We start from the raw sequence: 18,444 nt of genomic DNA on the forward strand, positions 1-18,444 counted from the left end.
GGACGGCTCTGCAGTGACAGGACAAAGCTTTCATTCACTGTCAGCCCTTTTTTATGAATATATAACCAAACATTTAAGTAATTTTCACAGAAAAATTAGCCTTCTGGCTTCCATTCAGCAGACATAACCGTTTCAAGTGTGGAGCAGGGAGTTGGCAAGCGTCTGGCCCGGCAATCCTGGACGGTACTTCATCCAAGCCTCTCAATGACTAATACAAGATCAATTATTAGGCCCGAATAGACACATTGCAGTTTGCAAGCTTGCAGGATTTAGAGTTCAAATAAATCTCCAAGAAACCTCAATGCTGTATTCTGTAAAAAAAAGAAAAAAAAAGAAAAAAATCTTATTTAACATCTGCAGTCTAATTTCTGATTTGTAATTCTGTAATATCATACCTAATTGTGAATTTCTCCATTGCACCTCTGCTACACCAGCAGAAAGATTCTGGAAGGAGCAGTCTCAAGTATCTATTTCCCAAATTTATCAGATGGACTCTATGCGCTCTGGATTGAGTGCACCTAAGGACACCGATTTTGGACCAACCCTGAAGTGGAAGCTCCAAAACCCTACTACAACTACGTACGCTATTGTCTTTTAAATGACCTTGTGGTTTATTTTAATACACTCCAATTTCACTATTTTTCCTCTTGGTTGTTTTAGGGGGAGGGATGATTTGTGTTAGTCTGGCAAAATGTAGTTCTCTTTTAATAATAAATACTGGATATCAATGACTTTTACAGTAGTACGAAGGACTGGCAATTGCATTTATTGTTCTCACTGTATATTAGTCCTTCAACTCAGCATCTTTCCCCATCACTACGGTTTCCTGGATTTCTTCTCTCCTTAGGACACCAGCCAATGTGACATTAACTTTGTATATCACTGGATTATGCATTTCCATTTCAAACTGAAACTCTCAGTTTGAAATTCTAGCCATACCTGGGTGTAGAAGGGGAAGGGACCCATGCCCATAGGGGCTTCTCCGTCTTATTTTTCCTCCATTTCCCTCAGCAGTGGAAATTCACTGAGTACTGATTATGGCAGGAGAGTGTTGGCTCAGCTGTGGGCTTTAAGAACCCATGATGTCAGACCCATATTTTCCTTGGAGAGCCTCTCATCAGCTGCATTGTTCCAGGAAACCATGGTCTGTTCTCTGGGCAAGAAAGAGGCCTGCCCAATCGTAGCCCCTTACACCCACAACTCTGCCTGCTGCTATACAGTCCTCAAGGCCCCCACCTCCAACCATCCACCCCACACCAGACAGACTACAAGGCCCCCCACCTTTATCTTCACAACAACAAATATCTGCATATAGTGAGCATCCTGGAGCTCCCAGCATTACGTACTCCTCTCCCAGCTCTGTACGGTTTTTGCTATAGGAGTTGAGGGTCGGCGATGAAAAGCAGCATCTTAGAACAGGACAAGGAAATAATATGTTGCTCCACAGAGAACCATAACATGATGCTGCTGCTGGTGTCATCTGGCGAGGTCTTCAGAGGGTTTCGGTTCTGACTGAAAGATGTATTTGACCGGATTACAACACCGCCCCCTGACAGGTGACGTAAGCAGCAGCGAGAGATGATGGGAAAACTGTCCCCACAGCCAGCCATCTCTAAGTTTTGATGGGCAATTAAGCTGTCAAACCCAGAGGGAAACTTTGAACCAAGATAGAAAACATTAACGCAGTAGCGGCATACTGTGACAAGTCAATCAACAGTTTCATCTGATCTGATATATTTTTACATACATGTCATTATTAAAAGTCATTATTCCCAAAAATAAAGATATCACCAGTGCCCGGTGTCTGGTGTCCTTTGACAGCTCTTTGGTCTTGGCCATAGTGGAGATTGGAGTGTGACTGTTTGAGGTTGTGGACAGGTGTCTTTTATACTGATAACAAGTTCAAACAGGTGCCATTAATACAGGTAACGAGTGGAGGACAGAGGAGCCTCTTAAAGAAGAAGTTACAGGTTTGTGAGAGCCAGAAATCTTGCTTGTTTGTAGGTGACCAAATACTTATTTTCCACCATAATTTGCAAATAAATTCATTAAAAATCCTACAATGTGATTTTCTGGATTTTTTTTCTCATTTTGTCTGTCATAGTTGAAGTGTACCTATGATGAAAATTACAGGCCTCTCTCATCTTTTTAAGTGGGAGAACTTGCACAATTAGTGGCTGACTAAATACTTTTTTGCCCCACTGTATGTGAGAATGCTATTCATTGACTACAGCTCAGTGTTCAACAACATTGTGCCCTCAAAGCTCATCACTAAGCTAAGGATCCTGGGACTAAACATCTCCCTCTGCAACTGGATCCTGGACTTGCTGAAGGGCCACCCCCAGGTGGTAAGGGTAGGTAACAACATCTGTCACGCTGACCCTCAGTACAGGGAGGCCCCTCAGGGGTACGTGCTCAGTCCCCTCTTATACTCCCTGTTCACCCACGACTGCATTGCCAAGCACGACTCCAACAGCATCATTAAGTTTACCGACAACAGTGGTAGTGGCCTGATCACCAACAACGAGACAGCCAATAGGGAGGAGGTCAGAGACCTGGCATTGTGGTGCCAGGATAACAACCTAACCCTCAACGTGATCAAGACAAAGGAGAAGATTGTAGACTACAGGAAAAGGAGGACCGAGCACGTCCCCATTCTCATTGACAGGGCTGTAGAGGAGCAGGTTGAGAGGTTCAAGTTCCTTGGTATCCACATCACCAACAAACTATCATGGTCCAAACACACCAAGACAGTCGTGAAGAGGGCACGACAAAACCTATTCACTCACAGGAGACTGAAAAGATTTGTCATGGGTCTTCAGATCCTCAAAAAGTTCTACAGCTGCACCATCGAGAGTGTCATCCTGACTGGTTGCATCACTGCCTGGTATGGCAACTGCGTACAGCCCAGCACATCACTGGGGCCAAGCCTCCTGTCATGCAGGACCTCTATACCAGGCAGTGTCCGAAGAAGGTCAAAAAAAATGCAGAAGACTCCAGCCACCGTAGTCATAGACTGTTCTCTTTGCTACCGCATGGCAAGTGGTACCAGAGCGCCAAGTCTAAGTCCAAAAGGCTTCTTAACAGCTTCTACCCCGAGCCGTAAGACTTCTGAACAGCTAATCAAATGGCTACCCGGACTATTTGCATTGTCCCCACCCCATTTTTACGCTGCTGCTACTCTCTGCTTATTATCGATGCATAGTCACTTTACCTCTACCTACATGTAAACTACCATTCAAAAGTTTGGGGTCACTTAGATATTTCCTTGTTTTTTAAAGAAAAGCAAATTTTTTGTCTATTAAAATAACATCACATTGATCAGAAATACAGTGTAGACATTGTTAATGTTGTAAATGACTATTGTAGCTGGAAACGGCAGCTTTTTAATGGAATATCTACATAGGTGTACCGAGGCCCATTATCAGCAACCATCACTCCTGTGTTCCAATGGCACGTTGTGTTAGCTAATCCAAGTTTATCATTTTAAAAGGCTAATTGATCATTCGAAAACCCGTTTGCAATTATGTTAGCACAGCTGAAAACTGTTGTGCTGATTAAAGAAGCAATAAAACTGGCCTTCTTTAGACTAGTTGAGTATCTGGAGCATCAGCATTTGTTGGGTTCGATTACAGGCTAAAAATGGCAAGAAACAAAGAGCTTTATTCTGAAACTCATCAGTTTTTTCTTGTTCTGAGAAATGAAGGCTATTCCATGTGAGAAAATGCCAAGAAACTTAAGATCTCGTACAGCGCTGTGTACTACTCCCTTCACAGAACAGTGCAAGCTGTCTCTAACCAGAATAGAAAGAGGAGTGGAAGACTGAACAAGAGGACTGAACTGAATAAGAGGACAATTATACTAGAGTGTCTAGTTTGAGAAACAGACTGGCAGCTTCATTAAATAGTACCCGCAAAACACCAGTCTCAACATCAACAGTGAAGAGGCGACTCCGGGATTTCATAAGGGTTTTCTAATGATCAATTAGCTTAGTGTAGATATTACACTAAAAATCAGCCGTTTCCAGCTACAATAGTTATTTACAACATTAAGAATGTCTTTCTGACCAATTTGATGTTATTTTAATGGACACATTTTTTGGATTCTTTCAAAAACAAGGCCATTTCTAGGTGACCCCAAACGTTTGAACGGTAGTGTACATATTGCCTCAATTACCTCGACTAACTGGTGTCCCAACACAAAACTGAATTGTTGGTTAAGGGCATTAAGGGCATGTAAATAAGCATTTCACTGTAAGGTACACCTGTTGTATTCGGCGCATGTGACAAAACGTTTTAATGTTTTCGGCAAGGAGATATATAGGATACTAGCCTCCAAAACATAACCTAAACTCCAAATCAAATCTCCCAACCTACAACCTGATTTTGGACGAAATTACCTAGAAGGATTCCTACTACCAAAGATTCTTATTTCCAAGCTACATAGCAAATGCTCTGACAAACAAATAACAGAAACCTGAAAACACCATCCAACCTGGAACGGAGTGATTCATGTTTAGTCTGAAGCTACTTTTAAAGTCAAGAAGAAAAATACATTACAATGATATATTTTACTTTATAAGGACTGAATCCTAAGTTAAGGCAACCAAGCTTGCTAGGACAGAACATATCTGACTTCAACTTCAATTAGCACTGGGGTGTGAAGTGAGAGGTGTCAAAGCCCTTGAGCCCAACAATGGCATGAGAGTTTCACAGCCTACCCCACCAAAATGAAGAGGCCTTTGAAGCCCCCTCCCACTATTCAGAGGTCATAACAATACAGTAAACTCTGGATGTAAAAAATGATATGGCACGAAAAGAAGGCCCTTAAGGAAAATCAAGATACACTTTTTGCTGACCATTATAAAGATGGGAACATAAGCAAATTTATCTTCCACACAGACCATCACCTGGCATGGCACAGTGCTATATTAACACACTACCCCTCTGTTAAGGGGGGTGTTAGCGATGGGTGGAAACTCAGGATATTAGACAATGAGGACTCCGAGTCAGCCAACGTTAACCTGTACAAGTCTGGAACAGTAATGGTAGGGGGCAACCCCAAACAGTTTCAGCTGGACTTTCACATAATCAAAGAGATCGCTTATCCTGCTGAGCTCTCTCTTGAGAAAGATACCACCACCCCACCCCGAGCGTGTCAGACCAGACCTCTTCATTATACAACCCCACAGACGAGCAACCCCAAGCAGAAAGTCAACCTCCCAGCACTACCCTCATTGAAATTACGAATAAATTCACCCAGCTGGAGGGAAGACAGTTTGAGCTGTAACAGCAGGTTAACACTACTCCAGTCAGCACAAAAAAATGTCCAGCTCAACAACACCCCCTCAACTAGACCCTGAGAGCTGTAGTTGGATAGAGTCATATCTGCACTCTGGACTGTGGTGAGACAACATCAACAGAAGAAAGAGCAGGAGCAGGAGAAGAACAGAGCACTAGAGGAGAGGATCAGAGTGCTGGATGAAAGGGTGAGGGGGATGGCGTGTGACAGAGGTCCCCTGGGCTTGTGACAGAGAACAACCCATTAGAGAGCTGGCTACCCCCACAGAGACGAAAGTAGAACAGCCCACCTCAGCTCCTGACCAAAGTCTTGACACCACAGCAGAACAGTCCACCCCAGACCCTGACCATAGCCTCGACATCACAGCAGGACAGACCAATAAAGAACCCCAAGCCCAGGGGATCCCACCCCCTCTGAGCACCCCCCAATGTCAGCCACCCTGATAGCCCCCCCACACACACACACACACCCACCCACTGAGGACATACACAAGGCACAGATTGTACTCCTTATGGACTCAAGTGGGAAATATATACAAGAAATAAACGTTTTCCCAAACACACAATGTCTAAACTCTGGTGTCCAAACACCCAGCGCGCCCTAGACCTTCTGTCTGAGGACAAACTAGGGTCACCCAGCCATATAATAATACACACAGGCACAAATGACCTGAGAGCACAGCAGGAAAGGGTGGCCACAGCACTCAAGGGAGTAATTGAAAAAGATGATTCTACTTTTCCCAACGCACAAGTGGTTATCTCCACCCTGCTTCCATGAAAAGACTTCCACCTTGCTACCATACAGCAGGTAAACACAAGTATTTCCCATGACTGTGACTCAAAACCAAATGTTTACCTGGCCCACCACTCCACCCTGGACTTGAACAGCCTTTACGACCAGCTCCACCTATATAAGGCAGCAGTGCCCCCTTTTGCCCGGACCCTAAAGGACATCGCCCTCAAACGCAGCCCCAACACCTCACAGGAGCAACAGATCAATAGACACGCTTTGCGGCATGCTGAGTGTGTACATAGTCAAATGGTAGGCGTCGAGGGGACTGCTGCAGTATGTATACCTACAGCTCATCTCTTGGCAGTAGTACTGTAGAATACTTTATCATTGACCTCAACTCAGAGTCTCAGAGCATTCACAGTCAGCCCACAGCAAAATCACAGTTGATTTTGAACAGAGCAATACTCAAAAATTCTACTCAATAAGGAACTGATTAATATTAAGAAATGCTATAGATGGAAGGAAAGTACTGTGGAAACCTACTAAACAATATATTTGACTTCCCAGCTTCCCTATCAAATCAAAAAACGTCAAACAGAAAACCGAAGAACAATGACAAATGGTTTGATGAAGAATGCAAAATCCTAAGAAAGAAATTGAGAAACCTATCTAACCAAAAACAGAGACCCAGAAAACCTGAGCCTACGCCTTCACAATGGTAAATCACTAAAACAATACAGAAATACACTAAGGAAAAAGGAGCAGAACTTCAGAAATCAGCTCAATGTAAACCCATAGACTCTAACCACTTCTGGGAAAATTGGAAAACACTAAACAAACAACATGAAGAGTTATTATCCAAAATTGTTATTTATATGTAAACCACTTCTCCAATCATTTTGGCTCTATAACAAAGAACAAAGAACAAACAAAAACATATAAACTCAGCAAAAAAAGAAACGTCCCTTTTTCAGGACCCTGTCTTTCAAAGATAATTCCTAAAAATCCAAATAACTTCACAGATCTTCATTGTACATTGTTTAAACACTGTTTCTCATGCTTGTTCAATGAACCATGAACAATGAATGAACATGCACCTGTGGGACGGTCGTTAAGACACTAGCAGCTTACAGACGGTAGGCAATTAAGGTCACAGTTATGAAAACTTAGGACACTAAAGAGGCCTTTCTACTGACTCTGAAAAACAACAAATGAAAGATTCCCAGGGTTCCTGCTCATCTGCGTGAACGTGCCTTAGGCATGCTGCAAGGAGGCATGAGGACTGCAGATGTGGCCAGGGCAATACATTGCAATGTCCATAGTGTGAGATGCCTAAGACAGCGCTACAGGGAGACAGGACAGACAGCTGATCATCCTCGCAGTGGCAGACCACGTGTAACAACACCTGCACAAGATCGGAACATCCGAACATCACACCTGCAGGACAGGTACAGGATGGCAACAACAACTGCCAGAGTTACACCAGGAATGCACAATTCCTCCATCATTGCTCAGACTGTCCGCAATAGGCTGAGAGAGACTGAACGGAGGGCTTGTAAGCCTGTTGTAATGCAGGACCTTACCAGACATCACCGGCAACATTGTCGCCTATGGGCACAAACCTACCATCGCTGGACCAGACAGGCCTGGCAAAAAAGTGCTCTTCACTAACGAGTTGCGGTTTTGTCTCACCAGGGGTGATGGTCGAATTCGCATTTATCATCAAAGGAATGAGCGTTACACCGAGGTCTGTACTCTGGAGCGGGATCGATTTGGAGGTGAAAGGTCCGTCATGGGCTGGGGTGGTGTGTCACAGCAACATAGGACTGAGCTTGTTGTCATTGCAGGCAATCTCAAAGCTGTGCGTTACAGGGAAGACATCCTCCTTCCTCCTGTGGTACCCTTCCTGCAGGCTCATCCTGACATGACCCTCCAGCATGACAATGACACCAGCCATACTGCTCGTTCTGTGCATGATTTTCTGTAAGATAGGAATGTCAGTGTTCTGCCATGGCCAGCGAAGAGTCCAGATCGCAATCCCATTGAGCACATCTGGGACCTGTTGGATCGGAGGGTGAGAGCTCTGGCCATTCTCCCAGAAATGTCCGGGAACTTGCAGGTGCCTTGGTGGAAGAGTGAGGTAACATCTCACAACAAGAACTGGCAAATCTGGTGCAGTCCATGAGGAGGAGATGCACTGCAGTACTTAATGCAGCTGGTGGCCACACCAGATTCTGACTGTTACTTTTGATTTTGACAAACCCTTTGTTCAGGGACACATTATTCCATTTCTGTTAGTCACATGTCTGTGGAACTTGTTCAGTTTATGTCTCAGTTATTATGTTTATACAAATATTTTCACATGTTAAGTTTGCTGAAAATAAACACAGTTGACAGTGAGAGGACGTTTCTATTTTTGCTGAGTTTACATGATCAAATACAAAATCTTAGAATCAACAATTAAAGACTACCAGAACCCACTGGATTCTCCAATTACATTGAATGAACTACAGGACAAAATACAAATCCAAAAACCCCAAAAGGCCTGTGGTGTTGATGGAACTCTCAATGAAATGATAAAATATACAGACCACAAATTCCAATTGGCTATACTTAAACTCTTTAACATCTTCCTTAGCTCTGGCATCTTCCCCAATATTTGGAAACAAGGACTGATCACCCCAATCCACAAAAGTGGAGACAAATTTGACCCCAATAACTACCGTGGGATATGTGTCAACAGCAACCTTGGGAAAATCCTCTGCATTATCGTACATTTCCACAGTGAAAACAATGTACTTGCAACTTTTGACCAAATTACCATACGACAGACCATATGTTCACCCTCCACACTTTAATTGACAAACAGACCAAAACAAAGGCAAAATATTCTTATGCTTTGTTGATTTCAAAAAAGCTTTTGACTCAATTTGGCATGAGGGTTTGCTATACACATTGGTGGAAGGTGGCGTTGGTGGAAAAACATACGACATTACAAAATCCATGCACACAACAAGTGTGTGGTTAAAATAGGAAGAAAAAAAAATCTTTCCACAGGGCCATGGGGTGAGACAGGGATGCAGCTTAAGCCCCACCCTCTTCAACATATATACAGTAGGGCAAAAAAGTATTTAGTCAGCCACCAATTGTGCAAGTTCTACCACTTAAAAATATGAGAGAGGCCTGTAATTTTCATCATAGGTACACTTCAACTATGACAGACAAAATGAGAAAAACAATTCCAGATAATCACATTGTAGGATTTTTATTGAATTTATTTGCAAATTATGGAGGAAAATAAGTATTTGGTCAATAACAAAAGTTTATCTCAATACTTTGTTATATACCCTTTGTTGGCAATGACAGAGGTCAAATGTTTTCTGTAAGTCTTCACAAGGTTTTCACACACTGTTGCTGGTATTTTGGCCCATTCCTCCATGCAGATATCCTCTAGAGCAGCAATGTTTTTGGGCTGTTGCTGGGCAACATGGACTTTCAACTCTCTCCAAAGATGTTCTATGGGGTTGAGATCTGGAGACTGGCTAGGCCACTCCAGGACCTTGAAATGTTTCTTACGAAGCCACTCTTCGTTGCCCGGGCAGTGTGTTTGGGATCATTGTCATGCTGAAAGACCCAGCCATGTTTCATCTTCAATGCCCTTGCTGATGGAAGGAGGTTTTCACTCAAAATCTCACGATACATGGCCCCATTTATTCTTTCCTTTACACGGATCAGTCGTCCTGGTCCCTTTGCAGAAAAACAGCCCCAAAGCATGATGTTTCCACCCCCATGCTTCACAGTAGGTATGGTGTTCTTTGGATGCAACTCAGCATTCTTTGTCCTCCAAACACGACGAGTTGAGTTTTTACCAAAAAGTTATATTTTGTTTTCATCTGACCATATGATATTCTCCCAATCTTCTTCTGGATCATCCAAATGCTCTCTAGCAAACTTCAGACGGGCCTGGACATGTGCTGGCTTAAGCAGGGGGACACGTCTGGCACTGCAGAATTTGAGTCCCTGGCGGCGTAGTGTGTTACTGATAGTAGGCTTTGTTACTCTCGTCCCAGCTCTCTGCAGGTCATTCACTACGACCCCCTGTGTGGTTCTGGGATTTTTGCCCACTGTTCTTGTGATCATTTTGACCCCACGGGGTGAGATCTTGCGTGGAGCACCAGATCGAGGGAGATTATCAGTGGTCTTGTATGTCTTCCATTTCCTAGTAATTGCTCCTACAGTTGATTTCTTCAAACCAAGCTGCTTACCTATTGCAGATTCAGTCTTCCCAGACTGGTACAGGTCTACAATTTTGTTTCTGGTGTCCTTTGACAGCTCTTTGGTCTTGGCCATAGTGGAGTTTGGAGTGTGACTGTTTGAGGTTGTGGACAGGTGTCTTTTATACTGATAACAAGTTCAAACAGGTCCCATTAATACAGGTAACGAGTGGAGGACAGAGGAGCCTCTTAAAGAAGAAGTTACAGGTTTTTGAGAGCCAGAAATCTTGCTCGTTTGTAGGTGACCAAATACTTATTTTCCACCATAATTTGCAAATAAATTCATTAAAAATCCTACAATGTGATTTTCTGGATTTTTCCCCCTCATTTTGTCTGTCATAGTTGAAGTGATGAAAATTACAGGCCTCGCTCATCTTTTTAAGTGGTGAGAACTTGCACAATTGGTGGCTGACTAAATACTTTTTTGCCCCACTGTACATCAATGAAATGGTGAGGGCACTAGAAGTCTGCAGCACACGGCCTCACCCTACTAGAATCTTAAGTCAAATGTCTACTTTTTGCTGATTATCTGGTGCTTCTGTCCCCAACCAAGGAGGGTCGACAACAGCACCTAGATCTTCTGCAAAGATTCTGTCAGACCTGGGCCTTGACAGTAAATCTCAGTAAGACAAAAATAATGGTGTTCCAAAAAAGATCCAGTTTCCAGGACCACAAATACAAATTCCATCTAGACACCGTTCCCTTAAAGCACACACAAAACTATACATACAGTGAGGGGGAAAAAGTATTTGATCCCCTGCTGATTTTGTACGTTTGCCCACTGACAAAGAAATGATCCGTCTATAATTTTAATGGTAGGTTTATTTGAACAGTGAGAGACAGAATAACAACAAAAAAATCCAGAAAAACGCATGTCAAAAATGTTATAAATGGATTTGCATTTTAATGAGCATAGCCTTGCTATTGACAAAGGCTGCCGAAGAGAAGACAGGCTATGTGACACTGCCCACAAAATGAGGTGGAAACTGAGCTGCACTTCCTAACCTCCTGCCAAATGTGTGACCATATTAGAGACATATATTTCCCTCAGATTACACAGATCCACAAAGAATTTTAAAAAACAAATCAAATTTAGGTAAACTCCCATATCTACTGGGTGAAATACCACAGTGAGCAATCACAGCAGCAAGGTTCGTGACCTGTTGCCACAAGGGCAACCAGTAAAGAACAAACATTGTAAATGCAACCTATATTTGTTTATTTATTTTCCCTTTTGTACTTTCACCATTTGCACATTATTACAACACTGTAAATAGACATATGACCTTTGAAATGTCTTTATTCTTTTGGAACTGTTGTAAGTGTAATGTTTACTGTTAATTTTGTATTGTTATTTACCCATTTCACTTGTTTTGGCAATGTAAACATGTGTTTCCCATGCCAATAAAACCCCTTCAATTGGAAATTTAATTGAGAGGGGGAGATAGAGAGTGAGGGAGGGAGATATAGAGAGGGAGGGGGATAGAGAGGGAGGGATATAAAGAGAGATAGAGAGAGAGGGAGATAGAAAGAGAGAGGTTAAAACAACAGATATTGAAGCTGCCAGGTTGAGTTGTGCTGCTCCTGGAACAGTTGGGCCCCTGTGGACCAGTTCAGTCCGTCACTAGAGCCCCTCAGCCTCCAACAAAAATACTCACAAAATAAAGGCTGTGCACTCCAAGTAAAATCACTTCAGCTGAGTTCAATAACTATTATTCATGTCCTATTTCTCCATCCCTCTGCTGTAGCTACTGTGATGTTAATAAGGTAAGCCCGTGTCTGTTTTCCTAAGACCTGAAGAGGAGCTTGGGAGAGCTATGTCAACAAGGCCTTTTGTTTTGATTTGTAAAACTCCTCCTTGCTCATTTCCCTAAACTCACAGCCATTACCCTTGTGAACACAAGGTGATCTGCCATGTAAGCCACAGATGGTGGTCAGTGGGCTTCTCATTATGGGTAGGGCCTAGCCCTGGGGCAATGAAGCTAACACTCAATGTTCTAATGACTAGAACCCAGAGTTCTTCCTGACTAGTGACCATGGGATCAGAACAGAATAAACTATAGTTACATAGCCTATAACTAGCGCCTGGAGTATGTTGTCTGAAAAGTCGGCGACTTTCTCCCACCTAATACCCAACCGGTAAGGCTGTATTCTCAATCACCAATAGGTTAGTTCGGTTGATGCTACCCGGGTCTCTGTTTTCATTCTCTATGGGTTTTGTTGAAGTCTGATGACATGACCTTAGTGACCCAACCTTCTCTCCCCACAGAGCATTAATGCCTGTAGCCATTGACGTAGTTTGGTGATGATAACTCACTGTAGGCAATCTGTTGGTTTCTTTCAGATTGCACAGTAGGCATATGTTCCACCATTTACTTTCCACCTTTGAAAGTGAACAGCATTGAGAAGTGAGACCTTTGTGAGACTAATTTGAGACCTACGATCTTTGAGGGGCCTGAGGAGACCCCTCTACAGGAGGGAAGAGATGACTGTTGAAAAGACGTTGCCCCCCTCTTTCAAATACAGCACGTCCTTACATCCGACAGTAATCCAGCTATTATTCACCTACCCTCCCTTCTGATTAGACTACATAAAGGAGCATTCAAAGCTGCTTTACAAATTTGCTATGACCTTATCCTTTTCAATGATGACATGGGCCAAGCTCAGCAGGAGACTTCCAATCTCCTCTACACACACATGGCTTTGTAATGATGATTTTTTAAAAATCCACTGTTTTGGCTTTTCGTGATATAAAAAGAGCTGATGGGCCACTGACCAAGTCATCACAGGTGAGCGCAACTGAAGTCCACTCTCAATTACCTTCGCAAGGCCGTTAGGACCAAGATAGTGTAGTAGGAATGATGATCTTCCTATCCTCTGTTATATTCACACTAATGCTGTTCTCTGAGTTTAACACCGGCTCGGTCGTCTTTGCTGTACAGACAGGCAAGCTGGACGAGGGTAGGACAGAGCAGGAGAGCCTGCGATCGATACTAGGCGAAGACACAATGAGCGACAACACTCTGGCTGCCCCGAGGTTCAGACGGGAGCCCGTCCTGGACAACGGACTGGGCGACGAAGAGGACAACACAAAGTATCTCATCCTTTCAGTAAGTATCTTCCTTCATCCATGTCCATCCTCATACCAATCTCCCTCTTAACTCTTCATCAGTAGCAGCATCAATACAATGTTATCCATATGCCAACATTTTACATTTTGCTCAAACTTGAGGCATCATCAAACAAAGATGAAAGTGATAGCTGTTTATCTTTATTAGAGTCACACAGTGGCAACATGTACGATAATGTATCCGCTCCATCAAAGGTTTGGTAGTCATGTGGAGTGATTCAGTTTGTCTAGCATCTGTATGTCATGCAAGTCATGGACATGGTTATCTTTGTAGTAATGGAACAGAAGGAGAGAGCGATGAGGACAGGAGTTGTAAAGCCACACAGATTAGATGTCTGGATAACTGGGGCCCCTCTCATACTGGTTTCATATGGCCTGGCTCAGGACCAGACTCCAGAAAGCCGGGGTTTGAGACCCAGAAGATCTGTGCCGCTTCTTAAAAATGGCCATCTGGCAAATGGCATGCATCAATCCCAAATGAATGGAAAAGAAAAAAACACCATCTCAATTCATTTTGACATTGGATTCTATATTGCCCTTTCATGTGTATTGTTGTATCATGCAAGCTAGATAACCTTCGGCTTTGGCTCACCAGACCTGATTGTGCAATAGAATCATCAGTGGACAGAGTATACCAATGTAGAGGCTGGCTGATCCACTCTAATGGAAGCCTGCCAGACAGTGATCTAGCCTTCTGTCCCACAGGACATTGGACTGAAAGGGCACACCAGACGTGGCATGAACACAGCTTTCTCCCGAGCCCTTCCTGTCCTCCCCGACCGAGCCACAGATCACTCTCCCGCTGAATATAGCCTGAAAGTAGAGCGCAGGGAGGCCGACCTTGAGAGTAAGTATCGACCAGCAACTTCCTGTTATTTTTCCTTCTACGGTCCCTGTATCCGTTCAATCTTGGGCATTAGAAAGATCCAGGTCACCGTCATTCAGCATGTCAAATGGGTGACGATACTGGCATTAAAAGCATAACTACTTTTGCCCATGATGTTCCATTCATTATTTGGAACAAGAGTTTTATCTGCTGGACTTGTGACATTTCAGACATATAAAAGCAACAAATTGAAGACTATAGAAGGTTATGACAGCATTATTAAAAAGAGCTAATGCTTTAAAATAACTGCAATTCTACCAATTTTATTCCCTGCAGTGCTACGATGCATGATCGGACGAGTGTATCGACCCTGTTGGCAAGCATAAGAGTTTGGTGGATCCTACACTGCTGCCCTGCCGTCTGTCAATCTCCTGCAAAAACAAATATGCTTTCCTTCTCTGTTCCATGGTTTTACAACATGTATAAAATCAAATAACTATTAAAATGGTTTTGAAATACAATCGTACGCTTCAATTCTGGGTCACCATCATACAGGTAAATCAAATACGAAACAGTATAGAATTTATTATAGTAGTAGTGAAGATGCATGTAAGAGAGGAGAAGTGTCTGGCGGGGGGCTTTTGTCTAAGAGGGAGATAAACTGCAGGCCAATCCTCCACAGATCGGCTATCAAACAGATCTGCTTGGGTTTCAACCACTCTCAGACTTTCCATATTGCCTCAACAGCTCTTCTGCATCACACTCTCCCAGACACACCACAGCTGGTGATCTTTCTTTCAAAATGATTTCTGTCAATCGTTGGAAAGCACAGAGGAAAAAATAAATAAAAAGTACAATAAAGCCTCTGAAATCAGGCCAAGCGCCACTGCGGGAAAACAAGTGCAATTGATTCCGGAACATTCAGCTTCAAAGACAACAGACCATTGATTAAATAAAGCACCATTACTAGTACTGCCTTCAACTTCATCACGACAATGAGTAGCTCACAATCTGAAAAAGCTGGTGAGCTTGCCCTGTCCTGCAATCAGTTTCTTCTTACTGGGGGCTTTAGCCCCACCATTCTTCCCTGTCAATCTGGTGGGGAGTTTCTTCAGAGGGGGATGGTTCCCTGACCCACAGTGGTCGCTACAATCCACCAGCTTCCGTTTACAGGCCTTGCTGCTTCCTTCTGTCTGGATGTTGGTCTTCCGACTGCCCACGCCTACACTGCTGCTCGGGGCATCATTTCCACTCCTGGGCCCTAGCGCTGTGGCAACCCCCCGGGTTGTGCCTCCTCCCTGGGCCTCTTTCCTCCCAGCCTCTGGGTAAACCTCCACTGGAGAGAGGAAACCGTAATAGAGCTTAACAATTGGGGTTGAAAAATTTTTGACATAACAAGAGAGGAAGGGGGGGGTCTGATGAAATTGCTGACGTTAGCCTGCAGTTTAACAGCCAGAGTGTTTATTCTAGCGAGCTGAAAGTGAACATTTGTCATGTAACCCGATGGAGCGGAGCCTGGATTCCCACAGAAAGAAAGAGTAGGGGGGGGTTAGGTTTTTACTACAGATGTGGGGGAGGCCAGGTTTTATAAAATGGGGAATCATTTAAAGGTTGATCGTAAGTACCAGTCCCAAGGAAGGGACTGGGCAGGGTTCGAGGTCTGGGCTGAGAAGGTGGATCTGGGCATAAAGCCGAATCGGTGGCGTCAGAGGGAATAGAAGCCATTCCCTTAAGGGGGGGGGGGGGCATGTAGCTACGCTGCACTATGTGAGGAAGTCTGGAGCAGTTTGCCGGCATGCATGATTAGTACATGCAGTTACAAGTCTCTGCTGAGAAAGGGAGAATGAAGTCACAACCACACATTTTTTTTTACCTCTGCCCAGCTCATTGACAGCAGAGGTGGAGTCCACAGTAGTGATGGTCTGCTTAGGAGCCGAGTGCACACAGGTGGTGACCTGGATGGTGCTGGGGAAGTCCAGGATGCGGTTGAGGGGCAGCTCCGAGTCGTCCTGGTACGTGCAGGCAAACTGAGATCGGATGGTTCGCTCTCTGGCCTTAAAAAAAAAAAAAAAAAAAAAATTAGGATCAGGTGCACTAGATTAGAGTTGAAGTGAAGATACAAGATGGTAGCACTCCAGGAATGGGCTTGTTTATTCAAACAGAAAATTGTGACATAAGGAGGTTTTATCAGCCAAGCCACCATTAGACAATGAACCTAGTAGCCCATTTATTTATCTTTTAGCTGATCTGGAGGACAGTCAAGAAAAGTAGTGCGTCTGATCTCCAGGGCCCACAATCCCAGCAGGCCCAGGGGTATACTATGATTAATCTAGCGCTACTCAGGTTTTTCTAAAGCTAGCTTGGTTTAGTTAACTTCACATTCTCAGGCTTCATCCGTACTACGACAGTGTAGATTGCTTGTCCACCTGCCGCTAATGCTAGCAGGCTTGTAACTATGCATGTCGCAGAAGGCTAGTCAAACGCTTCGAGACAATGCCGAAGCCTTAATCCATGGGCGAGTCAGTGCCACTTTAATTTGTGATGGAATCAAAATGAAAGAAGTCAAAGCAAATCCTGCAGGAGATGGTGTGTAATTGGGTTGAAGTGCAGTGTTTATTTTAATATATTTTTGCTGTCGTGTGCTTATCAATATGCACAAACACCTCCCACACTCCTATTGATAAAATAACGTTACGTCAGAGTAAAACTTGTGTGAGTGAAGTTTTAAATGCATCGTAATTACTAAAGTGCATTTTAAGACTAATTTGGGTTAAGTGCCTTGCTCAAAAGGCGCAACAGCTTTTTTACAAGTTGGATCGGGGAGTCGAACCAGCGACTAAGATACCAGTAATGTGAAGCATGCATTTTTTTTTTACATTTATTTTTTTAACAAACATTTGAACAAATCAAATATTTAAAAAAAATCTGTAGTCTTCCTCTAAATAAGGGTATGATGCAATCTTGTGAGAGGGAGGGAATCAGATTTAATTGGTCCTCAACTTGCAGCTTGGACACTTCATTCAAGGATAAATGGAGTTTAACTGCCTGGTATCAGGTTAGTTCTGAAATATTTGTTACTGTAGAAATGTAGCTGGCTTAAAGGTGAGAGCACTTTTGTGGAACTGGCAACCTGTCATTCAGGAAAGGGTCGCAGCAGTTTAGCTAGTGCTTTTTGTGGTGGGACAGCCAACGGAAAACAGAGCATAGAGATTTGCAATGTCAAATCATATTGGCAATGTCAAATCATTTTATTTGTCACATACACATGGTAAGCAATGCTAATGCGAGAGTAGCAAAATGCTTGTGCTTCTAGTGCCGACCATGCAGTAATACCTAACACACACACAACGGAATGAATAAAAATATATGGATGCGCAATGGCCGAATGGCATAGGCAAGATGCAGTAGATGGTAGAGTACAGTATACACTGGGGCAAAAAAGTATTTGTTCAGCCACCAAATTGTGCAAGTTCTCCCACTTAAAAAGACGAGAGAGGCCTGTAATTTTCATCATAGGTACACTTCAACTATGACAGACAAAATGAGAAGAAAAAAAATACAGAAAAATCACATTGTAGGATTTTTTATGAATTTATTTGCAAATTATGGTGGAAAATAAGTATTTGGTCAATAACAAAAGTTTCTCAATACTTTGCCATTACCAACAAAGGGTATAACAGAGGTCAAACGTTTTCTGTTAGTCTTCACAAGGTTTTCACACACTGTTGCTGGTATTTTGGCCCATCCCTCCATTGCTTCTTAAGAAGCCACTCTTCGTTGCCCGGGCGGTGTGTTTGGGATCATTGTCATGCTGAAAGACCCAGCCATGTTTCATCTTTAATGCCCTTGCTGATGGAAGGAGGTTCACTCAAAATCTCACGATACATGGCCCCATTCATTCTTTCCTTTACACAGATCAGCTGTCCTGGTCACGTTGCAGAAAAACAGCCCCAAAGCATGATGTTTCCACCCCCATGCGTCACAGTAGGTATGGTGTTCTTTCATCTGACCATATGACATTCTCCCAATCTTCTTCTGGATCATCCAAATGCTCTCTAGCAAACAGACGGGCCTGGACATGTACTGGCTTAAGCAGGGGGACACGTCTGGCACTGCAGGATTTGAGTCCCTGGCGGCATAGTGTGTTACTGATGGTAGGCTTTGTTACTTCTGGTCCCAGC

General features: G+C 43.4%; 2 protein-coding genes across 3 annotated transcripts in view; one reads left to right on the forward strand and one right to left on the reverse strand.

The window, feature by feature from the left end:
• Positions 1-18,444, reverse strand: part of LOC115107065 (PCNA-interacting partner) — a 55,808-nt gene that overhangs the window by 22,462 nt on the left and 14,902 nt on the right. Inside the window, exons 10-11 of one of the 2 annotated variants that reach the window (XM_029630432.2) lie at positions 16,137-16,317; positions 14,824-15,599 (exon numbers count right to left, since the gene is read on the reverse strand). In XM_029630432.2, the coding sequence (XP_029486292.2) occupies positions 15,268-15,599; positions 16,137-16,317 (513 nt within the window). In that variant the 3' untranslated portion in view covers positions 14,824-15,267. Of the gene's footprint in view, positions 1-14,823; positions 15,600-16,136; positions 16,318-18,444 lie in introns of those variants that run through there. The other variant, XM_065008294.1, reaches the window with a different exon arrangement.
• On the forward strand, positions 13,041-14,804 carry pmch (pro-melanin-concentrating hormone). Its single transcript, XM_065008298.1, has 3 exons — positions 13,041-13,417; positions 14,128-14,284; positions 14,600-14,804. Exons 1-3 carry the CDS (start codon positions 13,166-13,168, stop codon positions 14,647-14,649), a joined length of 459 nt encoding a protein of 152 aa, XP_064864370.1. The 5' UTR covers positions 13,041-13,165; the 3' UTR covers positions 14,650-14,804.

This window comes from Oncorhynchus nerka, linkage group LG23 (assembly GCF_034236695.1).
Source record: "Oncorhynchus nerka isolate Pitt River linkage group LG23, Oner_Uvic_2.0, whole genome shotgun sequence".
NCBI lineage: Eukaryota > Metazoa > Chordata > Actinopteri > Salmoniformes > Salmonidae > Oncorhynchus > Oncorhynchus nerka.

What these genes read in the sequence shown, in the direction of transcription:
- pmch (XM_065008298.1), top strand. Translation starts at nt 13,166, where the DNA reads ATGATGATCTTCCTATCCTCTGTTATATTCACACTAATGCTGTTCTCT. An exon ending in CAAAGTATCTCATCCTTTCA is followed by an intron (nt 13,418 to 14,127) that starts GTAAGTATCTTC and finishes ACAGTGATCTAG; the next exon opens with CCTTCTGTCCCACAGGACAT. An exon ending in CAGGGAGGCCGACCTTGAGA is followed by an intron (nt 14,285 to 14,599) that starts GTAAGTATCGAC and finishes TATTCCCTGCAG; the next exon opens with TGCTACGATGCATGATCGGA.